Genomic DNA, 27,444 nt, shown 5'->3' on the forward strand with positions numbered 1-27,444 from the left:
TAAGAAATTTAATTTAAAAAAAAAAAAAAAAGCTGTCTGGAGAACCTAAATACAAATCACCTGTTTATTTTTTAGAATTTGACTTAGTATTTCAGACTTCTTTTTTTGTGTTTAGTTTTGTTTTTAACTAACATTTCTGTTAAAATGTTGCAGAACTGCATTACGCAAATAGGCTGTTCCTGCCCATGGTCATTTAATGGTCTGCACTCTTTTTCTCATTTGTCTGGTACTGCTGCTGCCTCCCAGACCCACTGTCCAACTGCACTCCATTGCAGTATTATTATTCTTGATTTGTTCTGCAGTAGTTCCTAGAGGCTCCAGCCAGGAATCTGCAACTGTGATGCTATGTTCAGTGTCAACAAGTATTGAGATGATCTCTGCATTACATATTCACAATCCAAAAAATCATAATGCAAATTATAAAAGACCATAGAAACAGCTGCACTGTTTCAGCCCAAGGTCCATGTAGCCCAGCATTCTGGCTCCAGCTGTGGCCATAAACAAGGTGCCTAGCAAAGGAAAGGAAAAGAGGAAGATATTTGATATTCCGCCACTTCTTTTCCCAGGTCTGCCAGCCACCAGCAATTCATTTTCAGCTCAAGGGATTTCCTACACCCTCTTTTGCAGTCCCCAATGGGTCCGTCTTCCAAGCGCTTTTCCAGTCTCCCCTTGAAGCTCCTCAATAAGCTTCTTGCACCAGCAGTGCTCTCCATCAAGTAAAGCTGCCACAGTCCGTGTGAACTACTGCTGCTGTTGCGTGATTTTGAACCAAGTCGCATTAGCTTCCGTTGGTGTCTCCTAGTCCTTGTGTTGGGAGAGGCAGGGAGCAGCCAGTCCCCACCCGCCCTCTGGGCATGTTGGAAACCGATGTCCGCAACAGGCTGCAGCATCCCAGCCCGCTCTCTTGTATGGCAACTGCTCCAGACTTTGATCATCCTGGTTGCACTTCTCTGAAGCTTTTCCAATGTTTTTTTTCTTTTCTTTTTAGAACAGAAGAGTTTCTATCCCTGTTCTCTGTATGTTTTTGTGGGGTTGTTTTTGCTTTTCAGTCAAATTAATGTCAATGTTATTCCAGACTTGGAAATATTTCATGTATGGGAAAAGACTTCATTAAGTTGCTCCAGTTCATATGTTCTTTTACAAGAAAGGATTTGGTGTTCAGCAACTAGCAATGTTCATTAACAACTATGTTTCTTTTTCTTTGTTTTCGGGTTTTTTTTCTTCTTTTTGTTTGTTTGTTTTGTTTTGTTTTCAACTCATTTATCTTTATTCTCACACACTTCCGAAAGTGTTCAAAACTGAATGGGGAAATAGATTTAAGTGAAAAGTGTTGGATATTATTCTGTTGTTTTTAAGGACTTTGGGTGTTCTTAACTCCTTCAATCAATTCTTTTCTAACTCCTGCTGTGTGCTGGGGTAGATACCAGTGCAAACTATAGCGCTTGTTTGATTTTGTGCCATGTTCAGCTATATTAGTACCTCTGATGGGAGCAGCCTTTGCCTTCTGTCTGTCTGCCCAGCTCACCCTCCAGTGAGTTGCAAAGGCAACTCTACCTTTATTATTTTTCTTCTTTTTCACATCATCTGTCTTTCTCCTTTCACATCAGACACATCAGACAAATAAGTGATAAAAGGGAATGATGATCTGTTTAACACCACAGGAAGAAAGATGCATTATGAGACAAGAGAGACCTCTTGTTTACAGCAAGTTATTTTTGGTAATTAGCCATTTGTAGAGGAAGATGAGCCTCCGCTCGTAAAGTCAGCATGACATAATTTAGGGGATTCTGAATGGAAGTCTAACATTTGCCTGAATTGGAAATGTTAATTGTGTGCATTTAGAAATAAATAAATGGCTGTTTTTTCTTTGCAGGAAGCAGACTGAATAAAGACCTGAGACATTATCTCAACCAGAGGTTTCAGAAAGGATCGCCGGATCACGATCTGCAGCAGACTATTAGAGATAACCTTTATCGCCATGCTGTGCCTTGTAAGTAACAAAACATTGACCTGGTGGATTACACGTAGTAGAATTTCATAGGTTTTTTTGAGGCAGCCTTCACGTGGTGGTGTGCACAACTCCGGGGGAGACTCAGTTTTCAGCTTGGGCAGACTTCCGTGTGTGACAGCAGATAGGGTTCAGGTAGGGTTGAAAAGGGAAAACAGTTCATTCCTGAACTCTGCTTTTTTGATTACCTTTTTGGAACAGTTGATGGTTTGATGCAAGCCTGTGATGCCTACTTTGGACAAAAAAACCTAAAAATCCAGCCATGAAATGAGTGCTTGCTTTAGAAATAGTGTTCATTAACATCATTATGGTGAATGTTCCTTTATTGGTTTGAAACCTATGAATAAAAAAACCTGCTTTCATTTTTATTTCCTCAGCAGAACTTTATATCTGATGCTTGTTTAACTTGTGAAATTGAACAGCATTTTATGGCTGGGTGCCATTGTAGCAGGCAACTGCCACTGTTGGAAGGTCATCCTCGATTCAAGAAGGAGATAAGCCACAAGAATTAGTGAAGCTAAGAAAGAAATGCTCTTTTTCACTCAAAAAAACAACCAGGAGGAAGACTGAGAAGTTTGGAAGGTGGTAATCTTTAGAAGTTCAGAATCTTTACTCAGAATGAGACTGTCTGTGGCATTTTGGGAAGATGTACAAAGAGTCGAGAATGATCCTACTTCATTGCACCTCTGTTTGGCATTCTCCAGCTGCCAGGAGAGGCTATTCTAAAGAAAAGGTTTTTCTGCTTAACTTTGGGATGAGCTGTGGGGATAATGGTATGCCTTTCAGATCAGGCTGGGATAAGAACTGGTAAACATCTTAGTTATAGGATACTGAGATGAGCAGCAAAATATTTTGAAGTTTTCTATCTCAACATGAATTAGAGGTTGTTTATCCGGGTAGGCTTACATAAATATTGAATAATGATGTTGCCACTCAAAAATCAGTATTTGCCAACAAATATTACATAATGGTACATAGAGTAGTAGCCATTTTCAATCTGTGTGTTGCACGCAGGAAAACTGTGTAGGACCACAGTTAAAACTGTTTGGTAACACTGAAAAATGTTGATTCTTCAAATGGCAGATGCTGTATATCACCATTGAGTTTATTCTCATTTTATCAGTGGATAGCTTGGACCAAATTACATTTAAAGTGCTGTGCATGGACATAAAGAGTAAATATGGATTATTATTTTCTATTGAACACTTCCATTTTCCATTTTGTCAACGTGAAATATGATTAGTTTTGAATCATCTAACTCACCAGGCTGCAGGTTTTTAAAGCATACTGCGAAAAGTGCCTTCTAGGAGAGCACATGCAATGTTAGGCTCGGGAAATGCAATGTCGTGATGCTAATGTCCTTCTGCCTATGTGTTATATTCCAATTTCTAAAGCAGCAAATAAAGCAAATGAGCGTAAGTTCTGTGGAAGCATTTTGTGCGTTACCAAGGTTACATTTTGAAATGCTTTCCTTTGATTCTTTTCTCTGATTTATTGAACTTGATGGTGAGCTAAACTGCTTAGAGTCGCTAAAGACTTTTGATTTAAAATTAAGAGCAGTGGAAGTGATTCCTGCCTTTTAGAAATGGCTGGGGGAAATATGGTTTGTCGATGTATTAATAAGAACATCAGTACTTATGTTCTATTTATGAAACAAATGGAAAATCTGAGAAGTGGAGTTAGTTATTGTGTGTCTCCATACTTTCTGAGTTGTAAAGCAGATAGCATTTAATTTTTTCTTCATGTACTGTGGGGTATCAGCGGTAGCTTTTAAGAATGATGCTAATATTTGTATGTGAATTTGAATGAGACTGCTGCACGCACGGTGAGTTCGGATGCTTTGCAGGTCTGGAGATTAATCTAGCTGTACGCTTATATTTTTATTCCTTGGTACACATGACCAGTAAATCCAGAGCCCGGGACCAATCTCTAGTGCTAATGGATTATGAAGTCTTGTATTTTGAAAATGGAATTCCCTGCTGATTATGTGGTAAACACGAACAAGAACACAAGGTCACTTGGACTGAGCATGGTTGGCCTGACAGCTGCTTTGTGTTGCACTAATATAAGGGCTAAATGAAGTGGTAATTAGTAAATGCAAAATAGAGAAAAGTGATGTTAACCAGCTCTTCCCCAGAAATTCTAGTAAGAATGCCACATGGTTCAGCTCTGACTAGTTTGGTACAGGCGGTGAGAAAACCCAGAGGGCTTCTGTTTACCACACAGCCGTGTGCTGGTTGCATGCTTGGCTGACTCGGGAACTGAATGAAGACATGGCTATAGCTTTTGTAGAAGACAGAGGTCAAGCAGAGGGGAGGAAAGATGCAGAAAGTTTGACTTAACCTCGTTATTTCATATGACAATGACACACTGCTTAAGTGTCATTTAGATTTTTACTTTGGTTAAGTTGGTTAAGAGTTTGCTTTAATTTCTGGTGAACAATCAAGGGTAAGAGAGTGGGATGATGTCAACTCCCAAAGAGGATATGAGTGTTGCCTAAGTGGGTGACACAGGGATGGTTTTCTGAGAGACCAGAGGACTTCATCCTTAAACACGGGAACTGTCATAAAGAAATGAGACCTTGAAGTGGACCCAAAAGTGAAGTATTATTGAAAGTAGATGAACCGCACGGTTATTTTTGCAAGCTGAAGTCTTCCCCTGCTCCTCAGTGCCCTCTGCCCCTCCAGCACGCTTCCTCCGAGTCTTTGTACCCTCAGCTCCCTGCTCCCCATTGAGCTGATTTTTTCTGCAAAGATCTGTAGTAAACAACAGCTGTGACAAGCTTCCAGGTGGCCTCCAAGTTTGGTTGTCGTGCCGTCGTGAGTGCTCTGCTGTTACTATCACACCAAACCCACGGGTTTATTTACAGACCCAAAGCATTCTCCTCTGGCATTTACAACTTCAGCACCCTAATCTAGGACCGAACCAGAGTAAGGAAGAGAGGCAGGACACCTTATTTATGTATTTGAATGGTGCATAAGTGCTAATGAAGCCATGCATTTACAATGTACAAATATTTGAAAGAGTTAGTGCAGTTCAGCCACTGAACTAACTTTTATTTCAGCTGTGTGTTGTTTCCTTTACTGTCTTCCTGATCCTCTCATTTCACTGTTAACTTCACATGCTGGGTCAGAGACTTTTTTTTAGAGTATTTTTGTCTTCTTCTGCTTAAGAAAAATCAGCACCTTAAACTTGAGCAAAGTTATTCTCCCTACGTGTTCAGATAAATAACTATTCTCATTCCTAGCATGTAGGATCCACTGTCAATCTAGAAAAAACCCTCACATACATCATCCAGATTAGCAAGATGTTGGTCCAGTCTCAAGCTATCCCCTTTGCCTCGTTTTGTTTTGAAGCACGACATTTTTCCTGTTTTCTGATGTGCCTAATGAAGATCACCAGAAATAATGCTCTATTTGTGGGCTAGTTAATGGCTCCATTGAGCTTGGAGTAGTCTGTGAATTGGCAACAATGCCGTGATTACTGATTGGCCATGACTGTACCAGAAGTGCTTTGACTGATGCAGAGACTTTGCCCACAGCTTATTTCTAGTGTGGGTTTCACTTATTCCAGCTCAATTTTGCCAGCCTAAGCTCTTAAGAGCAAAAGGGCAGGTTTACCAACTGTGTGGGGCATCTTGCTGGGGTACCTTGTGGCATGGCTGAGTCCACCTGTGCTAACAGAAGTTGATGTGACTTGCATTACATCTGATGTGGGGGGAGGCTGAGAGTGTTGATATCCTGGCATTAGGTTTCAGAGAGTGTTTCTTAGGAGCAGAACTCCCCCAAACAGGATTGGTGAATGTGAAGATTTACTTAGTGGAAAATGTGATTAGTTGGAAGTTCATGTAAGAATATAGCCATTAAATAGGTGTTTCCAAGTAGCCTTACCGTGGGATATCTGTGCAATAGTGTTAATTGAGAAAGATATACGATAGCAACTTACTTTAACGTTATAGTGCAGCAGCGTGTCTAAAGCACTGTTCACGGAAGGCTGAACAGACAGGATTATCTTCCTCATTTTGAAATGATGGTAGAGGGCATCTGTTTAAAATAAACAAGCAGTACTGGCCATTTGTAATAGCTGCTTATTCTAAACAACCTGACAGCAGTTTTCTTTTCACAGTGTATCGAGAAGAATCAGAGAGATGATATTATTTCCATAAAAGCTTATCTCAGCATGTGGTTTTTTTTCCTCTGAGCACATTTACCTTATTCGCCACTTTTTTGAGTCCTGTGTGACATGCAGAGGCATCTGTGGTGGGTCTGGCATTTGGCATCTACACCTTTACTTGCCAAAACAGTGTACCTGGTGCAGGCGTGACTGAAATAACAGATCAGTGGTCCCCTCCCTATTCATGTATATTCTGCATTATTTTGGTACTGTGCAATTCCTTTCTTTGCCAGGCGGTAGTTTATGAAGCAAAACTCTGGAAAATGCAAGGTCTTTTTCATGGTAGATGACATGGGAGCAGTGTAATGGCTAGCCTAGAGTTAAGCCTCAGATGTCAGCCTAGACACTCTGTGGCAATCTTTTTTTTTTTTTTTTTCCTCTTCTTCCCAAAATTGGCTTTTAAAACCTCAGGAGGTCATCATTCAACAGTTGATTCACTTTCCCAAAACAAGTACATGCCCTGGGATTAATTGGCTGGAGAGTTTAATGTTAGAGATTTACCACTTTCATTTCCGCTGTCTGTTCTCTCACCTTCCCAGAGTTTGATCTGTTCCTCTGTCTTCAATTACAGAACAGTAGCTCCAACTGTTGTGGTTAGTCTTATAGCAAAATGGAAAGAAATGGATAAAAATCAATAGTGTAAGTGTCGAGTGATCTGTAAGGAAGTTTAGAAAAAGACAGCGACACCCAGGCACCTGGCTGGCCGGAGCTCTCTCACATTTCAGTGGGAAATTTGAGAATAAGTTTCTTTATTCCAAGTGATCTGCTGGTGCAAAGGGAAAGTCTCTTTTCTAAGGAAAACCGATAATATTGAACAAGGAAACTTCACAGTATTTATATGACAAACTTTAGTAAGTGGATGTAGAAGAGCACGTTGAACCTTATTATCTGGATTAAATGTTTTCCTGGATAACTGAAGTACCAAAGTTGCTCCACGAGTCGAGTAAGCTGCTACATGCGTAGCCACCATCATCTGCAGCTAATGGAGGGCTAGAGAGATTAAATGGGCTGGGGTGTGATGAAACTGCTGTCAAACATGCAGACTTAGGTGATTTCCCAGGACAGCTTTTAAAGTCCTGTAGCACTAGGTTCCCCATAAGTATTTCTGAACTTAAAAATGAATTGATAGAAGGGATATGCAAACCAGCTTACAGAAGGTTCCTTTCTTTAAAATATTGAGTATAATAGTCTATCAGTATATTGGAAAAATTGTTGAAGTGAAGCAGAAAGACCTTTATGTTACAAATGCATGTGTTTTTATATGTGGGGATATTTGAGTCACAATTTCAAAGTTATTTTTAGTTACTAGTTTTTATTAAGGATAAACAATCACTGACAGTACACATTATTTTTCTTCACAAGCAATAAATCATCAGTTTATGTACACAAATGTTCTTTGAATTCTCAAAAGCTTTCCAGACCTGCAACCATATTATCCAAGTACCTTTTGTTGCAGTTCCCTTCCTAGAGGTACACCCAGTAATTCTGCTTTTGTAATGAGAAAAAGTTGCAGTGTCCATGAAATATTCATTTGAAGGCCCACACTGATAAAGTGATGAACAGCAGACTGATCTTTTTTCTAACACACGAAAAATAATTGTTTTACAAGATTTATGTTAGGAAAAAGTTTTAAATATTTTTAAAATAGTGTCTTTATCACTAGGGTACAACGTACAGGTACCAGCAGTATGTTAAGATAATTTTTCTCAAGAACATTTGCTTGTGAGTTAATCTAACTCTGAAGAATATGAGGCATATTTTCCATCCCAGCTAATGTACGCACATTTACTTCTTCCTGTATTTTCAGCAGGGACTGTATCCTGAATACAACCAGTGGGTTTAGAAAATCCTTGTAGCTGTGTTCCAGGGAGTGCAGAATTGCAGCAGAGTCCCCTGCAGTTTTCAAGGATACAATCATTTCACATATTAGTGAACCAGATGTGTTTTCACTTTTGAGAGAGAAAAGTGCCCTGTTTTGAGCAACAGGGCCAATATTTCTGTAGTTTAGTTCCTTTCTATACACAGTCATTTCTGTTTAATCTAGGAGACTTCAGACCTTTTTTTCCATCTGGTCTGTCCTTTCAGATCAATACTGCATTTTGTGCCAGTGAAACTGCTGGGTTTTGGTTTTTGTTTTTGTTTTTTACATTTGGAAATAAAAGCACTTACGATAGCAAATATTGCTCCATCTGCTTACCCATTTGTGAGGAATAGCTTTTTTGTGTTTCACTGTACACCCAGTTGAAATTGCATGAGGCACCAGAGAACAGTACAAAGCAGAAGAGCTCAGCCTTATAGGCTCTCCCATGCCACTTGCCAAAGGAGATTTGGGTAAGAAGTGTGGGAAGAGATTACATGGCTAGTTTTCTTTGTTTTCTTTGTTAGTCCCCAGTGTACTTAATTTTGCATTTTTTCACTGCGGTTGCTTTGTACTATGGTAAAGCATCTGCAAGTGGTTATTTAGGTAGTGCAAACAACGTCTGTGCATATGTTTTAAAACGTAAAGGTTTCTAAGGTTGTGAGTCTTTTGGAAAGCAGAGGGTAAATCGGAGCTCTGTGCAGGTACTGCTGTTTGGAGGTTGAAGGGGTGGAGATGAATTACCCCACATTATTTACATCAAAACTGGCTCTGTCCTGCCATAGCTTTTCATACGATGTCCCAGGGTCCTGATTAGGTCTTTTGTGATGGCTGCAGTGTCTCAGCTTTTGATTTCATCGAGGCGGTTTGATTTCTTTTCATCTACCACCATGTATCTGTTCAAGGTTTATAGCGTATTGGTTATGCTACAAGCCAAGAGAATGAGTGTTCCAGGCAAAAGGAACAGTTTAAAATAAGGAAAAATTAAATGTGTAGCCGTTCTTTAACCTGTTCTTCCACTCAGTTTGCGTTTGGGATTCACATTTGGTATTTCATGATTAACTCCCTCTAGAAAGCACCCATCACTCTGTATAGGTGTATTTGTGCTTGGGTGTGTTGATTTGCATGGTGGTTTCACAGTTACAAAAGTCCTGTGCTTCTTTCATCAAAGATGTCAGTACTTACAAGAGGACACCTGAAAATCCTATTTATGTGATATTATTCTGGTCCAGCGCAGTACCTGCAGTGTAGTCTGGGCAAACACAGTGGCATTGCAGAGGAGGAAATGCCTGTGTGATTCCCAGTCACATATATTGCTACCGTGACAGTCTCTGAGCCCAGGAGGGCAATGGCAGATGCAAACTCCTGACGGTTTGATGGAGGTGTAGACTTGCTACATTTCATCTTCAAACAATTATCCTTTTTTTAACATTACCATGCTTCTTCACATAAAGCGTGCTGTATTTGTCCTCTAAATCCTTTCTCTCTTTATTTCAGCAGAGAGGAGATTAGCTGTGTAATCACTTATAAAGCTGTTTAGATTCTGCTAGCTGGTTTTCTTTGGGGAGACTCATACCCAGTACCTTTACTAGGAATAAATCTGTAAATTAATCTTCATTTATTTCCTTCCCCCCCACCCCCAGTGAATAAGAAGGTAGAAAAAATAGAACAAATATTTCTAGTTCTGCCCCTGTTGAAGGAGAAATAAATCTTTCCTATTAGTCATAAAGGTCTAGATGTATCCTTTTTTTATAATGTCCTCTTGAATAATTAGAGCTTTGAGTTATGAAGTCAAGATTCCTGGGTCATTGCCAGAACAGATTTGTTTAAGGGGGACACTAGTTCCCTGAATTCCTTTTAAAGGGCTTTGTAATATCCCAGGCTGCTCTTAATTAGTGATTTAATAGTGAATACATCTGTTTCACTGAGGATTGTGAAAGTTATTATTTAAATGGAAATGTTTAATAAATGGCTCTTTGAAAGGCTAATGTATCTTCAAAATGAGGCGTGTATCACAAAGTAATCAGGGGGATAGTGATCTAGCAGTTCTACTTGCAGGGTCTTTTTGGAGCTGAAGATGGAGAAGAACATCAGAGACCCTTGGAAGTGTCATCTGCCTTTGAATTATATTTCATACTTCATCATTCATTCACTACCTGCACTTTTTCTTTAAACTTCAGGTTTAACACTTTATTTACCAGGGGAAAAAACAGTAGACAAATGTTGATGTTGGTAAAGGGAGGTCTGTAGAAAGAAGCAGTATCGCTTATTAGATAAATAGATGATACTTCATTTTTATCTCAGATCATCATCGCAACTCAAATACTGCCACTACAGTATGGATTTTTGTACCAAATTTAAAGCTATTTAATGGGAGATTATCATATGCTAAAAGTGTGCAAGTAATCTTTGCTGTATTAGGAATTTAAACTGGCGTCCTGCAGAACTGAGGGACTGGGGCAGGTGACAGAGGAAGGAGGAATTCCAAATTAAGAAGCTGCTGCTTTTAGCAAACTCTTCCTTGAATACATGAGGAGATGGATATTTATAAATGCAGCATTACCATCTCCTACTGTTCACAGGTCTTGAATTAGTAATCAAAAACTTGAAACTGGGTATTTTGATTCTTTTCATTTACCTGTTAGTTTCTGAGCCCTTACTGCCACCTTCTTTCATGTTTTCCTAGGGTGGGGGTTTTTTGGTGTTTTGTTTTGTTCAGAGAGGCCTAATACATGAGAGCTGAAAATGTACTTGAATAGCGAGGTTATTTTCAGCTCTTCCAAATTCAGGTATGTAAGGTTTTGAGAAAAGCAGCAAGTGTTGCAAGACGTGCAAGAGAGTTGAGGAAACCCAGCAGGACACTGGCAGTGCAGAGTTGAGGAAAACCCTGCAGGACACTGGCAGTGCAGAGTTGAGGAAAACCCAGCAGGACACTGGCAGTGCAGAAGTAAGAAGGCTGCACTTGGCAGTGGGGCAGAGCTAGACCCATTTTTTTCAGGAATGTAAAGATCCCATAATGTTCATAAATATCTTTCCCATTTTTGCATTCCCATAATTTTAAACATATATTCTGCTATCTCACTTAGCCTTCTGCAATCCTCTGCAAAACACCCGGTGTTTTCTAGAAGGGAACAGCTGATGAGATGCGATAGTGCTGCTCCTGTGTAACTAACCACACTGGAGAATCACATTGACAGACATTCTGTAAATTGCCCACATTATAGAACATTGATGATACCATTAAAACGGTAAATTTAATATTATAGTACTATTAGATTTCTCCCTCATTAACTCTGATCTGATAAACAACCTCCGGCATATTTTGAAGGTAATAGTCACCTTACAATCACTACTGCTCCTCTCTATCTGGCATTTCAAGCTCCTATAGATTTATAGTTCTTCTGTCATCTAATCTGTACTTACTGCTTTATTTTTTCTTTGAACTTGTGCTTACAAGCAGACCCTTTCTTAGAGAGCCCTGGGCATGCAATTAACACTTCACAGGAAGAATAAAGTCATCCTAAATTCCATTCCTGGGATTTAGGACAAAATCGGTTTCAGAGAATAAAATGAACCCAATGTTCAGGCAGGCACGATGCAGACTTCCAGAGGTGTTTTAATACTGGGCACTTTGTAAGGGTTGGTACTAATGCTGGTAGCAGTGGTTGTGTTCTTGGCCTTTGCAAACAGGTATCAGAGCAGCCTCTGCAAAATCTTGCTGGAGATGTAGGTGGTGAAGAGGGGACCAAGCGGGTGCTGTGGCAGGGGCTGTGATGGGTGCTGGGCACAGCTCTGCCAGGCAGAGCAGCCCTGCTGCAGCACGCCTGGGAACTGGAAAAACTGAAAAAACTTTTTTCAGCTGTGCCTGTCCAACAGAGACAACTTCCACTCCCAAACGTTAATCCTCAAGCAGCAAAACCATGAGCTGCAGCTTAACAAAGTAACCTTAGCTCCTCCTAACTGGCAGGGAGGCTTCCGTGGAGGTATCACTTGCCTCCTTGTTTTCCTAAGTGAGTCATGGTTTAATTAGAGCGCTGTCTTGAGGAGGAGGTGGTTGTTATACATCACCTATCACAATGTAAAAGTGGAAAGCGACGCTGAAACGCTGACCCTTAATCTGAAGTGCACCATCTGTGTTTTATTTCCACATCTTGCTGAGTTTACAGTTATTTGAATTCACAGTTTGTTCCCCATTTGCTGTTCCCACATGGTAAGTGAATTGGATCCAAAATGTACTGATGAAAGATTGAGAAGTCTGTTGGAGAAGTTTGTTCCTACCTACAAGAGTGCTTTATCTCACACTTCTTCCACCCTGTGAGTTAAATCCCAGCTGTAAAATCTTGTCTCAAGATGGTCTTCTTTCATGGTGGGAAGTTGGGGTTACCGTAAGGACAAAGACTCCTTTCCCCATCCTGAAGTGATTTATGGTTTGCCTGTGACTTTCTGCTCGAGAAAAGGTAGAGAGTTCTCTCACATCTGACCAAGTATTGGGTTTACTGTTCCTGTAAATTTGTGTGGATGCTTATCTGGTGGTGCTTGGCATTGGAGCACCACTCTTATTTAATATTTTTTCTTTGTTAGTATGAACCAAAGTGTTTGATGCTAAAATAAGACTGGGTATAATATAATGAAAGGTGCTATAATTACAATTGTAACAGTTTTCGTGGTGCAACTTTGAATTACTCTGATTTTAGAATGGGCAAGCAGCTCAAAGACGGGTTGAATTTCATTTATTCTCCTTTGTTTCTATTTTTTCTACTGACAGCAACCATTTTCTTAAGACATAACTAACTGTAAAAAAGATATAAAGTTTAAATATGTCGTATTTCAAAAGCAAGCCATCAAAATGCTGAAGGCTGTATAAACTTAAATACCTTCTTCAGCTTTTGCTGTAGACCACACAAGCTCTGAGAAATTGATTACTCTGGTGCTCGAAGGGGCTTTCATGATACAGAAACAGAGGTTTGCATTGAATTTCTTTCTTTGTGTGTGGGACTTTTTTTTGGAAAGAGAAAAAGCCTTTAAACCCCAGATTAAAAATAAGTCATTTCATTGTTTCCTTTTTCCCCCTTTCTAAATCTTATGAAAGAGTTTTCATAAATGATTGGGGAGCTGGATCTCTGAATAAATGTAAAGTAAAATGCTCTATTTCTTTTTTTAATAAAGAGGCTTTTTTCTGGAATGTCCCATTTAGGTGCTGCCTCACTGAAGTATCATCTGGTGAGAGAGTTTCAGTCTGGCTTGGGCAGATTTTTTTATTTTGTGGACATAAAGAGGAGGGGTGAAGAATTAAGAGTTATTTATTTTCATATTGCAGTTTTCAAATTTACTGTATCCAGTACTCTAAAACCGTCGTTATCACAGGCTTTGGACTTCCCATGGGGACTGTGAGCTAACCTGACATATACCCAAAACACAGCCTAAGACTCAATGAGGCTGTTGTTGAAAGATCAGGCAGGTGAATCTTGACCAAAGAATTTTTATCTTTTCTTTTTAAACAGGAGACACATAATGGGCCAGCACCTTGGGCCAGATGGTGTTTTCATGAAAACATGAAACACACATGTTCGTGTGTGGCTATTTCTTTTATAAAGGTAATATAAGGCTTGCTATCTTGGTGGCATTTTGCCCCTACCCAGTTCAAACACTTCTGGGGATCGGGTACTTCAGCAAGAGCAGTCGCTGTATCTGCACACGCAGAGAAGATGTTTTTTCCTTACGTTGCCTGGCCCTCACACACACGTGCTGTAAACTTGTGAGCTGTCGCCTGCGTCCACACCTGTACTGAGCTGCTTTGCAAGCGATGGCTGTTAGCTGGCGTGGTTCAAAACGTCTGCTTGTTAGAGCAGCAGCTGTGGGTGCTGTCCCTGCCATGCCTGAGCCCTGGTGCATGGGAGCAGGTGACCAGGGATGGCCCCACAGCACCCTGTGCCCACCCCACCAGCACCTCCTGTGCATTCCTCGGGATCCTCACACCCCTGCCTGCCTCAGTGGAGCCGCGTGAGCCCCGGCGAAGCAGCTGTTGAGCTGCGGGGGAGCAGATTTCCTTGCAAGGCTGGAGTCCCCTGGGATTTCAGTACTGCATCTAAGCAATCCTGTGCTGTGAGATATGTGGAAAGCGTCCAAGACGGACACCTGCTGGCTCTGAAGCAGTCAAGTGCTTTTTCCAAAATATCTTTGGCCCCTGTTCTTGATGTTTACTTTTAAAAAGATACAGGCATGTGTTGGCTGTAAAAGAAAGGAAAAAAAAAATCATTGCTACTGTCACTGAAATTCCCTGCAGATTTAAAAGGAAGATGAAAGTTGGTACTTTAAGAGAAACTCAAAGCCCTTGGGACAAGCACAGCAGAAAACAGAAAGGTGCTCTGTATTCTGTCTGATTGCTTGCAAAAATGAGTGCTATATCTCCTATGGAGAGAGAGAGATAGAAATACATATTTGCATAGTTCCCCCATTCTCTTGCCTTGCAAACTAGGACAATACCATTTTGCACTTCCCTGGGCATATTCTCAACAGCAGCTCAGTGAAGGTGATAGAGAAATAAAAAGGGTGAGGGAGAGAGAAGAGAGGGGGGAAAAATCTGCCTCGTGGTATTTCAGATCTCCAGCATACACAGGTGCTTTTTAATCCCTCTGGCCTACATATTCCACAGCCCCTAGGAATAGAGGAGTTGTGATGTAATGCTCTTTTCCTCACACTCCCAGCTTAAATACAGATGGAAGTTGTTGTCATGTGTTAGAAATGTCACCAATAATATAAAAGGCAGTCTTCTGCATTCTCCCTTTTGCACTGTCAGCTGCTGCTGCCAGCTTATTCTTCCCTCTCAAACCTATTGTCATGTGGCAGAAACCCTGATGTAAGTAAGCCCTGTCCTCCCCCTGCTTATGATCCCTGCATTTTTTATTCCCCTTTGCTGCAGTGCTGAGGATCATTACATACCACGACTTAAAGACAAGACCTCACAAAGGAAGGATTAATCTTGTATTTGTGCTTGAATTTCGAAGGACTCAGGCAAGTGAGAATGTTCTGTTGTATTCTCTTTTTTTCCTTTCCTAGATGCTAACGAAAGAAATGAAAAGCAGCAAATGTGATAAGCTAGGTCTGTGTTTACTGAGCGAACCCAGTGGTTCCTCAGCTGCAGGTTGTGCATGTAAGGAGAGAGCGGGTTATAACGGGAGGCAGGGGAGGCTGCGGGATTGGGGAGGGAGCTGCGGAGCGGAGCTGCACAGCCTTAGCCCAGCCTGGGAGGACAGATGGCTAGTGCTGCTTTTTAATTCATCAAGCAGGCTTTACGTGAGGCCCGTTGGCGAGCGGGTGCGCTGCGAAAAGCGGGGTCAATGGGCACGAATAGGCTGAGATCAGGACCAGATGCCTGCCGAACAATGGGGCTTTTGAAAGAAATGCGGGAGGAAGCGTGGCGCTTGCTTTGTACTGCCTCCGCATTGCAGGTTGGAATGGGGCAGCTCCGATTTAATGAAGTGCATTCCTAAACGTGGTCGTCAGCCCGGGCTGGGAGACAAGGGGACATGTCAGAAGGGGGCTTGTGGGGCCGGCGTGGGGGGGGAGCGATCCACTGATGGATCGCCCCGAACAATGCAGTCTTAGTGTTGGATGGGAAAAACCATCAATACATCCCTGTGCATATTAATGCGATACAGCAGGTGTTGCTAAATGTCTGTCCCCACATTGTTCTCCCGCGGCTCAGCCGAGGAGGGGGCAGGAAGGAGACCTCGCGAGGGATGCACTCATCTGGGGTAGAAATGTAGCTGCTCCCCAGACGGCTGCGCATGCCGAAAGTAAAGCAGGAGGCGAGAATCGGTGCGCGTTTCCGCTCCTGGGGTCGCGGCGTGGGGCAAGGTGCTGGCCGCTGTGAGCTGAGCTGGGCAGCGGTCCTCTGTGCTGGCTCTGGCAAGCAAGGAGGGACAGGCTCAGAGAGGCTGGTCACATCTTAAAGGCATAGCAGGGCCAGGAGGGTCCCCTAAACTAAGCAGGTGTGAAGGCTGGAAAGTGAATCTCCCGAGAGCAGGCTGGGTCACCAGGGCAGAGGCCAAGAAGGGAGGAGGCAGAGATGGTGTCTCAGTTGAAATTCAGCAGTGAGAGTGTTAAAAAGGGCATTTTTTTTTTTTAGCTTCTCCAGAAATATATCAATTGTGAATGAGTTGCAGAAGCTGTGTGTGAATTGCAATAAACAAGGTGTACCACGACAACACCACGTATAAAACCAAACAAAATACCTATTTCTGCATTTGCGTGTATCCTGCTGCACTGGCTGGATATACCCCTCCTTAAGATGGTTTTCTATGTAACAGAAGTAACATCTCTACATACAGCCATGTTAGCCAGTGTAAATCTTGAAGGCTTGGGGGGAAGGAGTGTACATAGTCTGTCATTATTATATGTATTTCTTAATAAAAGGACACCCATTTAATTGCTGCCATTGTGTTGTCTGCTCCCCTTGTGATTTGTGACATGCTATACTGTATTTGTCAGCAGAATGAAAGGGGTCTTTGTTCCTTATTCGTATTATGGCACACTGCATCTCTCAGTGAAAATGGAATATTTGCCTTTAGAGCTAACTTAGCTGGTGATCTGTGCCCGCTGTTACACTGGGAAGGGTGTCTGTTTTTTCCCAGGAATTTCAGAGGAATTTGCAGGCAAGGCTTGTATTATTTTATTTATTTATTTTTACATATCAGTGTGTTAATAGTGATGAAGAGTGATCCGCTTCATTTGCCCACAGGACAGGTAAAGCACGGCCAGTGGCTGCAGCAGCTTTGCATATTGCAGCTGCCTTTCCATATTGCAGCTGCCTTTCCATGTATCCCTTGTCTGTGGATGAATGGCCAAGTCAACCATGAACTTGGATTTAGTCCTTGTGCACCTTCGATCATTTACTGCTGTGTAAACTGCCAATAAGAGTTCAGAAAAATAAACCGAGTCTGTAATATGGACAAGCTTGTGTGCCTATTCAAAGGTTGGCCAAGACCGCAGATTCATAAAGGCAGTTACTGAACGGCCAGCTATGAGAGTGACTATTTGGGGATGCTAGTAGCACTTGTAGAGCGCTTTCCAGCCACAACTGCCAAGTGTGTGCTGGATTAGGTTACAGTATCGTCTGACATCAACAGTGTTATCAGTTGCCATCTATTTACTGTCCTTTTCATGCTCTAGCTACTTGGGTATCAGTCTGTGTGCATGTACATCGGAATAGTTTACAAGTGTAGGGGCTGGAATTAGTAGCCAAAAAGGATCCAAATTTAAGGCAGTGCTTGCCCAGACGATTAATAAGACTTCTTCTAACACACTTGCATCACGTGAATGTATGAAGCTTGTTTTTAAATTGAACTACCAGGTTCAGCAGCTTGAGCTTTACATTGTTAATTATGCTTATTTTCTACTCTGCAGTGCACAAGGAAAAATGGGCAAAATGCAAAGTCTAGCTCAGTCCCAGGAGGTTACGGTCTGCTGCGAATGGCTTTTCTGTTAGAGGGTCTGGCTCAGTAAAGGGCCAGATTGTGAACCTGTTGCTTGTTGAAGTGTGGCTCCTCCTGCAACATGGGAAATTATATTGAGGAGTAACTTTGCTCTGGAGAGAGCAAGGATTCGCTCGGTGGTGCAGAAGAGCAGGGAGTGTTTTCTCCCTTGCCAGCTTGTTTCCACTCATCATTGCCTACTGCTAGCTCCTGTCAGATGGAAGCAATGATGGATCCATGTAGATCCAAGAATGATGCTTCACTTCCTTCTGGGAAACTATTACAGAGCTGGCGAGAAGGAGCACCGGCAGCTGCTCTAGGAGCACTTCAGCTCCTTGCTGTTTAAGTGTTGCACAGCCAGGTTTCTCCTTAACAACAATAAGCCTTTTCCAGTTGAATTTCTTTCTTTTTTGTACACTCTGCTAATGCAGGTAATCCAACCTGCAATTTGAAGCTCAGAGTATCCCTTTTGCCGTTATTGACAACCCCTAGCACAAGTAAGGCTGTCATAGCAGTCAAAGTATTGTGGAAAGAAAAAAGCAACAATGAAAGCCATTAATTCAGCAGCAGAAGCTGATTAAATGGTGCTAGGTTCTTGACTTTGCATCTGACAGTAATAATACTTACCCTGCGTTTCAGTCATTTAAAAGTTCATATGCTGCAGGTAAGGCTCTTGCCTGCATTTTGAAGCTTGTGTATAGACACCTTTCTGACAGCTTTCCATCCCTTCCAGTGCACTGATTCTTTAAATGGTTATGGCAAGAAATATTTCTGAAATTAATGCGCATTAAGTCATTTTGGTCAAGCGATGCTGGGTCTGTGGTATTCAATAAAGCTTATTCAAAATGTGGTGCTATTTTCAGTCAAATTCTGCTAAATCCTGTCCTGAAATCCTCTGAATATTTTGCTCTTGAATATTCTGGTGAGCATGATGATGGTTCACTGTGTTAATCCTATATGGTCTTTCTGTCTGCAGCTAATCCTGAGCTGTTGTTGCTGTTCTGCATACATGAGTAAGATTCCCCCCTCCCCTTGATAATATCCAGTAGAATTCCAGCTGACTACTGGAAGATAACAGATCAAATGTGCTACTTACTCTTCCTTTTTCTCCTCCTTGAGTATGAGAGTTGTTTCTTCTACTTGAAAAACAAAACCTGTAGAAATAGGAAAAATATCCTTGATCTGTTGCGCTCTGTCTGAAGACATGCACTGGCTCTGACTCTCTGCAGGATGTCTTCAGGAATCTCTGGACAAATCCGGAAGAAAAGACATGTTTAAAGCAAGTTTCTGAATTCACATAGATTTGACAGAATTTCTATCACAACTTCTCATTAATTAGAGATGAAGCTGATAGTGATGGCTATAGTTAATATTGTTCCCCTAAAATAAAGTTATTAGGTTTGCTTAGTTTTTCCTTGCACAGTGAAATGCAGGGAGGAACACTGTTTTGTTTTGGTTTTTTTTTTTTCCTTTAAAAAGCTGGACCTACCTGTGGGAGATGTGCTTTGGCAAAATCTGTCCCTTTCTGGTGGAAGAAAATTTTCCTTTGGGACAGTTAGTATTACCCCAAAATTACTACTTGATCATGTTTCAAATTTAGTAGAAAGGCTTATGTAAAGAATGGAGATATTTTAACCTTGGGTTAATTCCCCCCATCCCCACTGATTTCACCCAGACATTATATCTCCTTATAGTAAGATTGCTATACTTGCATAAAATATGTTAATATCAATATGCCCTATATTGACATGGTTGCATGGGATGTATGTATTTGGCTCGTGTGTGTAATATAAATGCTCACACTTGCATTTAACTGCTAACATCAAAATGTCATGAACTGGAGAGTCCACGGTAACTTAAGTAAAACCTTTTCTTAAAAATTATGTAATATTTAGTTGATGTAAAATGTCATAATCACCCACATCTCTCCTTGGAAGAGATTGAATTTTTTTTTTCTTTTAAATAGGCTTTCAAAGGATTCATTAAGAAAATGAAATCCAAGAAGAAAAATAGTTGACCCAGCAGTTTGAGGCCAATGAGGCAAAATTCCCAACAAAATCATATATAAAGTCAGCCTTAAGTAAGCTGTGCCTGAATGACTTCGTTACATATTTTCTGAAAATTTTCAGTATTGAAATGGGGGAAAAAACACTAGATGAATAATGTAGTCCTGTCAGCAATTGGAATATGGCTGTGGATGTCACTTACTGTATTGAAAAGTAGCTTGTTGCTTTCCCTCCCCAAACAGAGGTAGTGTCCCACCGGGAATGAGCAGTATTACCTCGTTCTTCGTTTGCCTGAGGAAACTCTTAATCCGTTGTAGATTGGAAATTTTAATTTGGGTTTGGGGTTTTTTTTGTGTTTTATTTTCATTAGGATACAACCCTGCCTTTTAATGCATTTGAACATAAGATGAGAATCAGGTACACAAAAAAATAAAAGCTCTGAAAGAGCGCTGTTACTGAAATCATGATGTTTTGGGAAAAAAGTAAAATTGCTCCTCTCTTTTCCCCTGTTTGCACCCTCTCTGGGTACAGGTTTTACCAGAAGCCTTTAGTAGGTTTATTGCTGGCAGTGAGAACACTCTGGTGTTGATTTTTTACATTAATTTAAATGAATGGGGAGCAGGTTGAATAATAGTCATGTAGAAGGTGCTATTGGAAATGCACACTTTGTCAGCACTGCGGTGGTGATTAATAGTGTGTCACTTCTTTGATGGTGCGCTAACAATCCGGCACCAGAATGCAAGCCCTTGATAAAGGTGGGGAAGTGGGGGGGGGAAAAAGGTCTCCTCTTCCTCTCTTTCTTACATGGACCACAAAAAGAGCCTGAGGCTTGAGACATCCCCTGAGGCTTGGGCTGTCTGAGGAACCCAAGTCCTTTTCTTTAGCAGAGGCTGGCAATGGGCTATAGCAGTGCAAGCTACTTGTACAGTGCTACAGCAATGGCTGGTTAAAGCTGTGATTTGGATGTAGTTTAGCTGACAAGTGCTAGTGTCCTGGTGTTGACAAGGCAATATTTTAACCTGTGATAATCTGTCATCCTAAACTCTTAAGGGAAATCAAGGGTTTACCACATTCAGATGCATGAGCTGAAACAGTCCTTTGCCTTTTCTACACAAAGACTTTAATTTTTTTTTTTTTTCTGGTGAAGATGAAGTCAACTCATTTTGAGTCCTAATCAGGAAGTGATTCAGAGTCTGTGCTCATTAAATCCTTCCCTTCACTCCTGGGACTGCCAGCAAGGATGTCGCACATTACCTGCTGATGAGATGATGTTTTTGTGAAAGAGATGAATGCCCCAGAAAGTATTCTCATGGTGCCAAACCACTGGGAAACTGGAAAGGGTCTAGAAAGCCACAGCGAGGCTGGAATTTGAGTACTTGAGCTAGTTTTATCATCACTGTGTTAAGCAGCTGCTTACCCATTAGAGAGAACTCATCTTTAGTTCTATGTGATTTGGGGGACATGGAGGTTGAGGCCTGTTGTTCTTATTATTTGAAGTTTCAGATTTTCTTTGCGTTATTAGGGTACAGCACCAGAGCATTTAACTCCTCTTATCAGCTCCTTTAGTCATGGTTTGATTGGATGGATCGTTTTCAATTTTTTTCCATTTTTCTCTTTCTCATATTTCATGTATTCTATTGTTTTATTAGTTCACTGGCCTTTTTGGGTCACTGCAATCTAAGTATTCTGCCTTTTATAAAGGTCTTGGTGACTAAATATTAGTGACCTCTATTCATCTTCCTTGCGCTTCTCCAAGACAGTGCAGTCTGGTTTTGAGCTGCACTGTGCTACAGTATCAGTGAGTTCATTGCATGGTGAATCAAGACCCATTTCTTCTCCGCAGATGAAGGTGTCCGTTCAGTACATCTCATTGCTGAGTTTCTGCTTCAGTGTTTGGGGTGAATGGAATCCCTGCAAAAGAGGTGGAATTGAAACTAGCCTGTGGAGCTTTGCCAGCCTAACTAAAATAAATGTAGCATGAGAAAATTAAAAGTATATTGTTGGATTCAGGAGAGTCCCAGGAAAGACTAACAAACCAAGCATGATTGACTTGAATTTCCAAATTATATAAGAAGAAATGAAGAGTTAGCATTAACTTCATTAGGGAGCTTGTTATACCAACAGAAGTCTTTTCGGAAAATTCAGCCTTGTATTGGTAGGCTCGTGTTTTGGGGCATTCCTTCTTGGGCACCATCTATGAGGCGTTTCCCTAGCTCGGACTCTGCCTCTTGGTCAGAGCTGAATGGACATGGGTCTGAAGAGAATTTGAGGTTCCAAGGTTAGGAAATCTCAGAATTGATGCTGCCATAATTTGACAATTTTATGCATTATATTCTGCCATTATCTGGGCAACTCTTGTCAAGTAGACATGTAACATAAGAGCTTTTCTCATGCTCAAACTTGCTTTCTCCTTCTGGTAACACTCTGCCTCATTTGTTATTCTCTGCTGCACGCTAAGTCAAGTGAGAAACGAGTTTTATAAGTGAAATAAGAATGTCCAACGTCAGGGTGGAAGAATTCTGGAGAAATATCTGCATGCACAAAGAAAACAAAAGCTGTTCAAGCATCTTGGGCTGTGGCCTTTGGTAGCTCAGAAGTACTTAATTTGGGAGACTGTATTTTAGCAGGCATTTTTTTCTGTGTAATGTTGTAGGCTTTTTAAAAGGGCAGGGGGGAGCAAAGGAACACCCCAAAATTTTGAAGTCCTACCTTCCTCCCAAAATTGAGAGCAAGCTGTTAAGGAGGGGCAGAGAACAACTATGAGAGATTTCATCCACAGTATTTAAAGTTTGGGAAACTTTAAAATGGAAGTCACTGAAAGCAGAAGCTTATAACGGAGTGTGTGAAACAGGCTTTTCAGGTGTTGCTGCTGACTGCATCTGACACACACAAAGCTTAAATTTTTAAGCAAGGGGAGATTTTAATGCTACCCAAATGTTGCTTTTATACGTAGAACTCTTTGCATCTTTAGCTGCAAAATGGCACACTCTCACCATGGGCAGATCTCTAAATTGAAAGGCCTTTCTCTAATAAAAGGTCTGCTTCACTGTAAAGGAGATACTAGGGTTATATCATCTTGAAGGGCAAGCTGGTAAATGAGATATTATTATCTCAGTGTGTTCTTTTAGTAAAATATGTAAAACTGGCTCACTCCTGGTGAATTACCTGCTGACCTGATCCTCTAGCAGCCTTATTAAATAGTTGCCTGTTGTAACATTCTTTGTGAAGTTAAAGCATGTCCCACTGCACTAAGCACTCTTTCAGATATCCCCATTATAACAAAAAGTCTTTATATAGTAGTAGTGCAAACTGATGGCTCTCATGGGTGCTTTCATAATGAGGTTTTATGGTAACTGTTCTCTGATCCCTTTTCTCCTTTTGCCAGTGTATCAAATTTACTCAGTTCTCTCCATATTCATACAGCTTAACAAATTTGCTCTTCTAACTCCTCCGATGTTCCAAACAACACCACTTCTGATACAGAATGAGTTTACCAAAACAAATGGTGGCATGAAATAAGGGTTTCTTTGCACAGCACAGTTTCTTGGGCTGGCATGGCTTAATGAGCTTCTGCTCATCAGCTGAGCTGCTATAGTTAGCCGTGTATGCACTCCTTGCCCTGAGCAAATGCAAAATGAAATGAGTTAGTTTAAAATCTTAAATTTTTGCTATTTAAAAGCTCATACTCTGCTTGAGTACCGGGGTGCTCTGATGCTGTTGAATGGCCAGTGGTAACTTGATTTCTTTTGGTCATCTGTCTATAACCTGGGAAGAGTTTTAACAGCAAATAAATATTTCTATTCGCCATATGGTGCTAGGCAGCTGCCCTTGCTGGTGCTACTTGAAGTTTGCAATACTGTTACAGCAACAGAAATAATGGGGATGTGACCAGCACTTGAACAAACAATTGCACTTGTGCCTTGGGCTTTGAAACTATATTCCTTGGATATTCTTGGGTGGAGTGGAGGAAATCTTAAACGCCTTTGATGTCTCTCCTGACCTCATATCTAATTACGTTATTTTTTAATAGCTTTCCCTCAGGAGTTCCTTATTTTAAATGCATTTTACAAATACGCATTTAAATGAGCCTGACACTATTAATTTTTGTAGTCTAGTTATTTTATATTGCTGACCATCCCCTTTGTACTTGAACCTCTTCCTACAGAGTGTCTTCAGTGTATTTCAAGAACCTGTGGTCTGTTCTTCTCACTGAAATACAAAGCGTGATTGGGTTAAAACCTTCTGTCTTTTCTCCCTTGACTCATATGCTTTCTCCCTGTTTAACTATGTTTGGTTTTATTCTGATGCATCTAGGCAATAAGAAACAGAGGTGCTCAGAGACTGCTAGTTCTGGTTCTGTGATTTGTACCAGTCCAGTTTGCCAAATCCCGTGTTTCTGCATTGAGACTTGTGGCAGTGAGAGTTGGCAGTGTGCAGTGGGAGCTGGTCATCTGGACCACAGCTTTGTAATGGGCCAACAGGTATCGGCGCAGGCTGATGGATATCTCCTAGCTGTGTATTCTCTGAGAGCTTCCCGTCTTTGCCACTGGCCACCTTCATCTCTATCTCCAAAAAAAAGGGGGATTGAGAAAATGATCTGTCCCAAGATACCGCAAGCTCTGTTAATAGGAGAGTGTTATGGCTGGGTGCAGTGATTGCATATCCTTCCACACTTTATCTCAATCCCGAGAATTATTTTTGCCCTCTGAAGAGCTATTTTGTTAGGTGTTGGCTGTGTTTCAAGAAAAAGAGAAAAAAAAAGATAAATTTCAAAATGTTACATGAAGCAACAGCAAGGAATAATCCTGCTTTCTGGAAAAATGCTGTAGGAGCTGGTGTAGCTGCTTCTTTGGTCTCTGCTGCTGTTTGACACAGCCTACAGACTGCCCTGACTCTGTGCAGCAGTAGGACTAAACCAGCTCCTGTATTCAAAGCTTCTCTAGCTTGAAGTTTTATTTAAAAAGGTTTGTTGGGCTCTGCTTGCAAGCCAATATGTACCATACTACACTGACTGTGAGGTCCGATACCATCTCAGTAATTAAGTGCCGGCATCCTACAGCACAGTGAGCTTAATAGGCTGTCAGCAGCTTAAATGCCACCTGATACTAAATTTATCAGTCTAACTTTTTTGGCATTCTGTAACTGACCCACGGTAACAATGACCATGGCAAGTTATGTGTAGACGGTGCCTACTGCATAGGCACTGCTTGGTTGCTTTAATTGCTGATCTGTTATCTTCCTCAAAAGACAGGAGGAGTGAAGGAGAAGAAAGGCAGCACTATACTTAAGGCAGGTTTTTGCCCAGCTCCCATCAGTCCATTCTTTAGTAGACTTTTTGAGTTTCCAGTGCATCAGGCTGTGATAACTGGCAAGGCAGCTCTGTCCCCCGGGCAATGGGAAAGGGCGCGGAGTGGCAGGGCAGCCCACAAAACCCAGGTCTGACCGTGATGGAGATGCCCTGCAAGTGCCTGCAGCGGTGTGCAGGGTGTGGGAGCCGGCTGCGTGAGCAGGGCTGGGCTCTTTCCCCCGTCCCACACAAGGCACTCACAGCTGCTGCTAAACTGGCTGCAGCAACAGCTACCTGCTTTTTTGCTGGCTTTTTTTCCAGAATGGCCCAGCTGCTGCAAGAAAGGGAGCACAAGTGAACGGCCAGGAGGTGGGAGAGGGCCTGGGACTTGGATTTGCTTGTGCTGCTGTGGAGCTGCACCCTTATTGAATGCTCTTTGGGGCAAAAACCTCCATTATTCGGCATTATGTAGAAGACATGGTACTGTAGGGTCCTAGTTGCATTAGAGTTCTTGTGCCCACCCAAAATACAAATAATGGTGAGAATTCATCCCCGTCTGCCTTATTTTCTCCCATTGTAAGTTGAGGCTAATGATATGCTCCTTTTTTAAAGCTCTTTGGGATCGGTGGATGACAAGCACTATGTAATTATTAAAGTGCAGCTTTTATGGTGCTGACTTTAGAAGGAAGGGAAAAAATATATTTACTTGGCAAAATATTGTGTTGTAGATGGAGCTTTGGAAATCTGACTTTCATTGTTAAAGCTAAAATTAAAAAGGACAGTTCTGCTGTATATTCTCATACAAAAACCAGGCCTGTGTTGAGGCTGCAGAGAAGCTTTCTGCACCACTGGAAATGTATAAAAAAAAAAAGAAATAGAGAGCAGGAAACTGAAACAAAAGAAGGGCTGGTCAGAAATAAAATGAAGTAAAGCCAGTGATGCCTGCGAGTACCACTTGTCTGTCTTTGGGACTCAGAGATGCTTAAGCAATGTAACATTGAGTTCTTAGCAGTGTGTACGCTTCTGACCACATCATTTCCATGGCCATTAATAAGTTCAAATGCTTGTCTGTTTCCTGAGGTGAAAGAAGTGAGAGCGCTCTCAAAAAAAGAAGCCTGCAAATTTTGAAGCAGCTGTGCTGCATGCAGTTTGCCTGGGAACTATACCTCAAAATACCATTTTTACTACTTTCAACAAGGCAGAGGCTGATAGGAATGCCTCATTGTTTTGTCTCAAGATTGTTTTCCCAGAAAATATCTTTCAAAATATTTATTTTTTTGTAAATGCATGCATATAATTAGAGATAAAGGCTAATTTGTGTCTCTGAATATTGCACTGTCAAATGGAAGCTGAATGGTTTAATGCCAAAATGGGACTTTACATTTAAATCATGGCTATGTGCTTTTTATGTTTTTACAATAGATTCAGTAGTTAATCATCACCTAAATTTGCTTTCCTAAATAACATGCCATATTAGATAGTCTAATGGTTTATTTGGAAAATGGAAAGCAAAAATGATACTGCATTGGGTCAAGACTGTAATATTGAGGTTAAAAAGAAGACAAAAAACAATGCCACATTTGTCTGCCCATGTGCACTCAGCCTTGCTGAGCACATGGATTGCTGATCACCAGAAAGCTGGAAAATTTGATGAATTTGACTAATTCATTGAAAATCTCAAAAAAAGTAATGAAAGTATAACAAATGTGTATTTTTTTTTTGTAGCAACATTCAAACTGAAAGGTGAAATTCTTGCTCAAAACACCACAGGGTGTTATCAATATTCAAACCTTAATTTCCAGTTAAAGCCTACCTGTGTGCAGATTTTCGGAAAATGAGAAGGATAAACTCATGACATTGTCACTACAATGGGATGATCCAAATCATGGAAAGAAAAAGCTGTGGAGGTCAATTCTTTCAGTCTCAAAATCAATAAAAGCAAAGTATTTCAGGGGAAAAGTCTGCTTTCCCATGCATTGGGCCAAGTTGTCCATGCTCACCATTTATTTTTTCCTTTGTGATATCAGATGTGGCTAGATCAAACAGCAAACAACTCTGTCCATCACCCAGCTGGAAAAGACTAATGCACTGCAATATACAGCTCAGCTAGTATTCATATGGTCAGCCCACATGATAATGATTTAAATGATCATAAAGCTGTTCTTTTTATAATACAGAATAAAAACTTAAAAAAAAAAAAGTTACTTGGTAGGCTTACTAGTTGCCAAACTTTTCAGAATTCTTTTGCTATGGAACTGTTTAGAAGTTCCTGTGAAATTTGTTATTTATTTGTAAGCCCAGATGAAAATGCTCAACTAAATATGACCCCAATCAGTTAAAACATTTGCAAGTTACAGAACTGTGGCCAAAAGAAAAGTCCTGCTTCTGCCAAAAAAATACTTAATTTAAAAAAAATGTAATTTTACAGGTAGTTAATTTTTAATGCAGACAGGTGTCTTTTTGGTGTTTAAAACCTCTCTTTTATTGGGCAAGAGATATTGGAAAACGGAATAGCTATGGAGAGCTTGTGGAAACTTGTTTTGGAATGAATAAAACTGCAATTTTAGCACTCAGTATTTTTTTGGTGTGCTTACAAACGGCTTTGTGTTGAGAACTGAGGGGAAAATGTTGCCTTTACA

At 41.0% G+C, this 27,444-nt stretch overlaps 1 protein-coding gene across 4 annotated transcripts in view; it reads left to right on the forward strand.

Annotated features, from left to right (window-relative positions):
* Positions 1 to 27,444, forward strand: part of MAGI1 (membrane associated guanylate kinase, WW and PDZ domain containing 1) — a 356,176-nt gene that overhangs the window by 182,246 nt on the left and 146,486 nt on the right. For all 4 annotated transcript variants that reach the window (XM_075158690.1, XM_075158691.1, XM_075158692.1 and 1 more), the window contains exon 2: positions 1,874 to 1,990. In XM_075158690.1, coding sequence (XP_075014791.1) covers positions 1,874 to 1,990 — 117 coding nt within the window. The remainder of the gene's footprint in view (positions 1 to 1,873; positions 1,991 to 27,444) is intronic.

The sequence above is a fragment of the Calonectris borealis genome, chromosome 10 (assembly GCF_964195595.1).
Source record: "Calonectris borealis chromosome 10, bCalBor7.hap1.2, whole genome shotgun sequence".
NCBI lineage: Eukaryota > Metazoa > Chordata > Aves > Procellariiformes > Procellariidae > Calonectris > Calonectris borealis.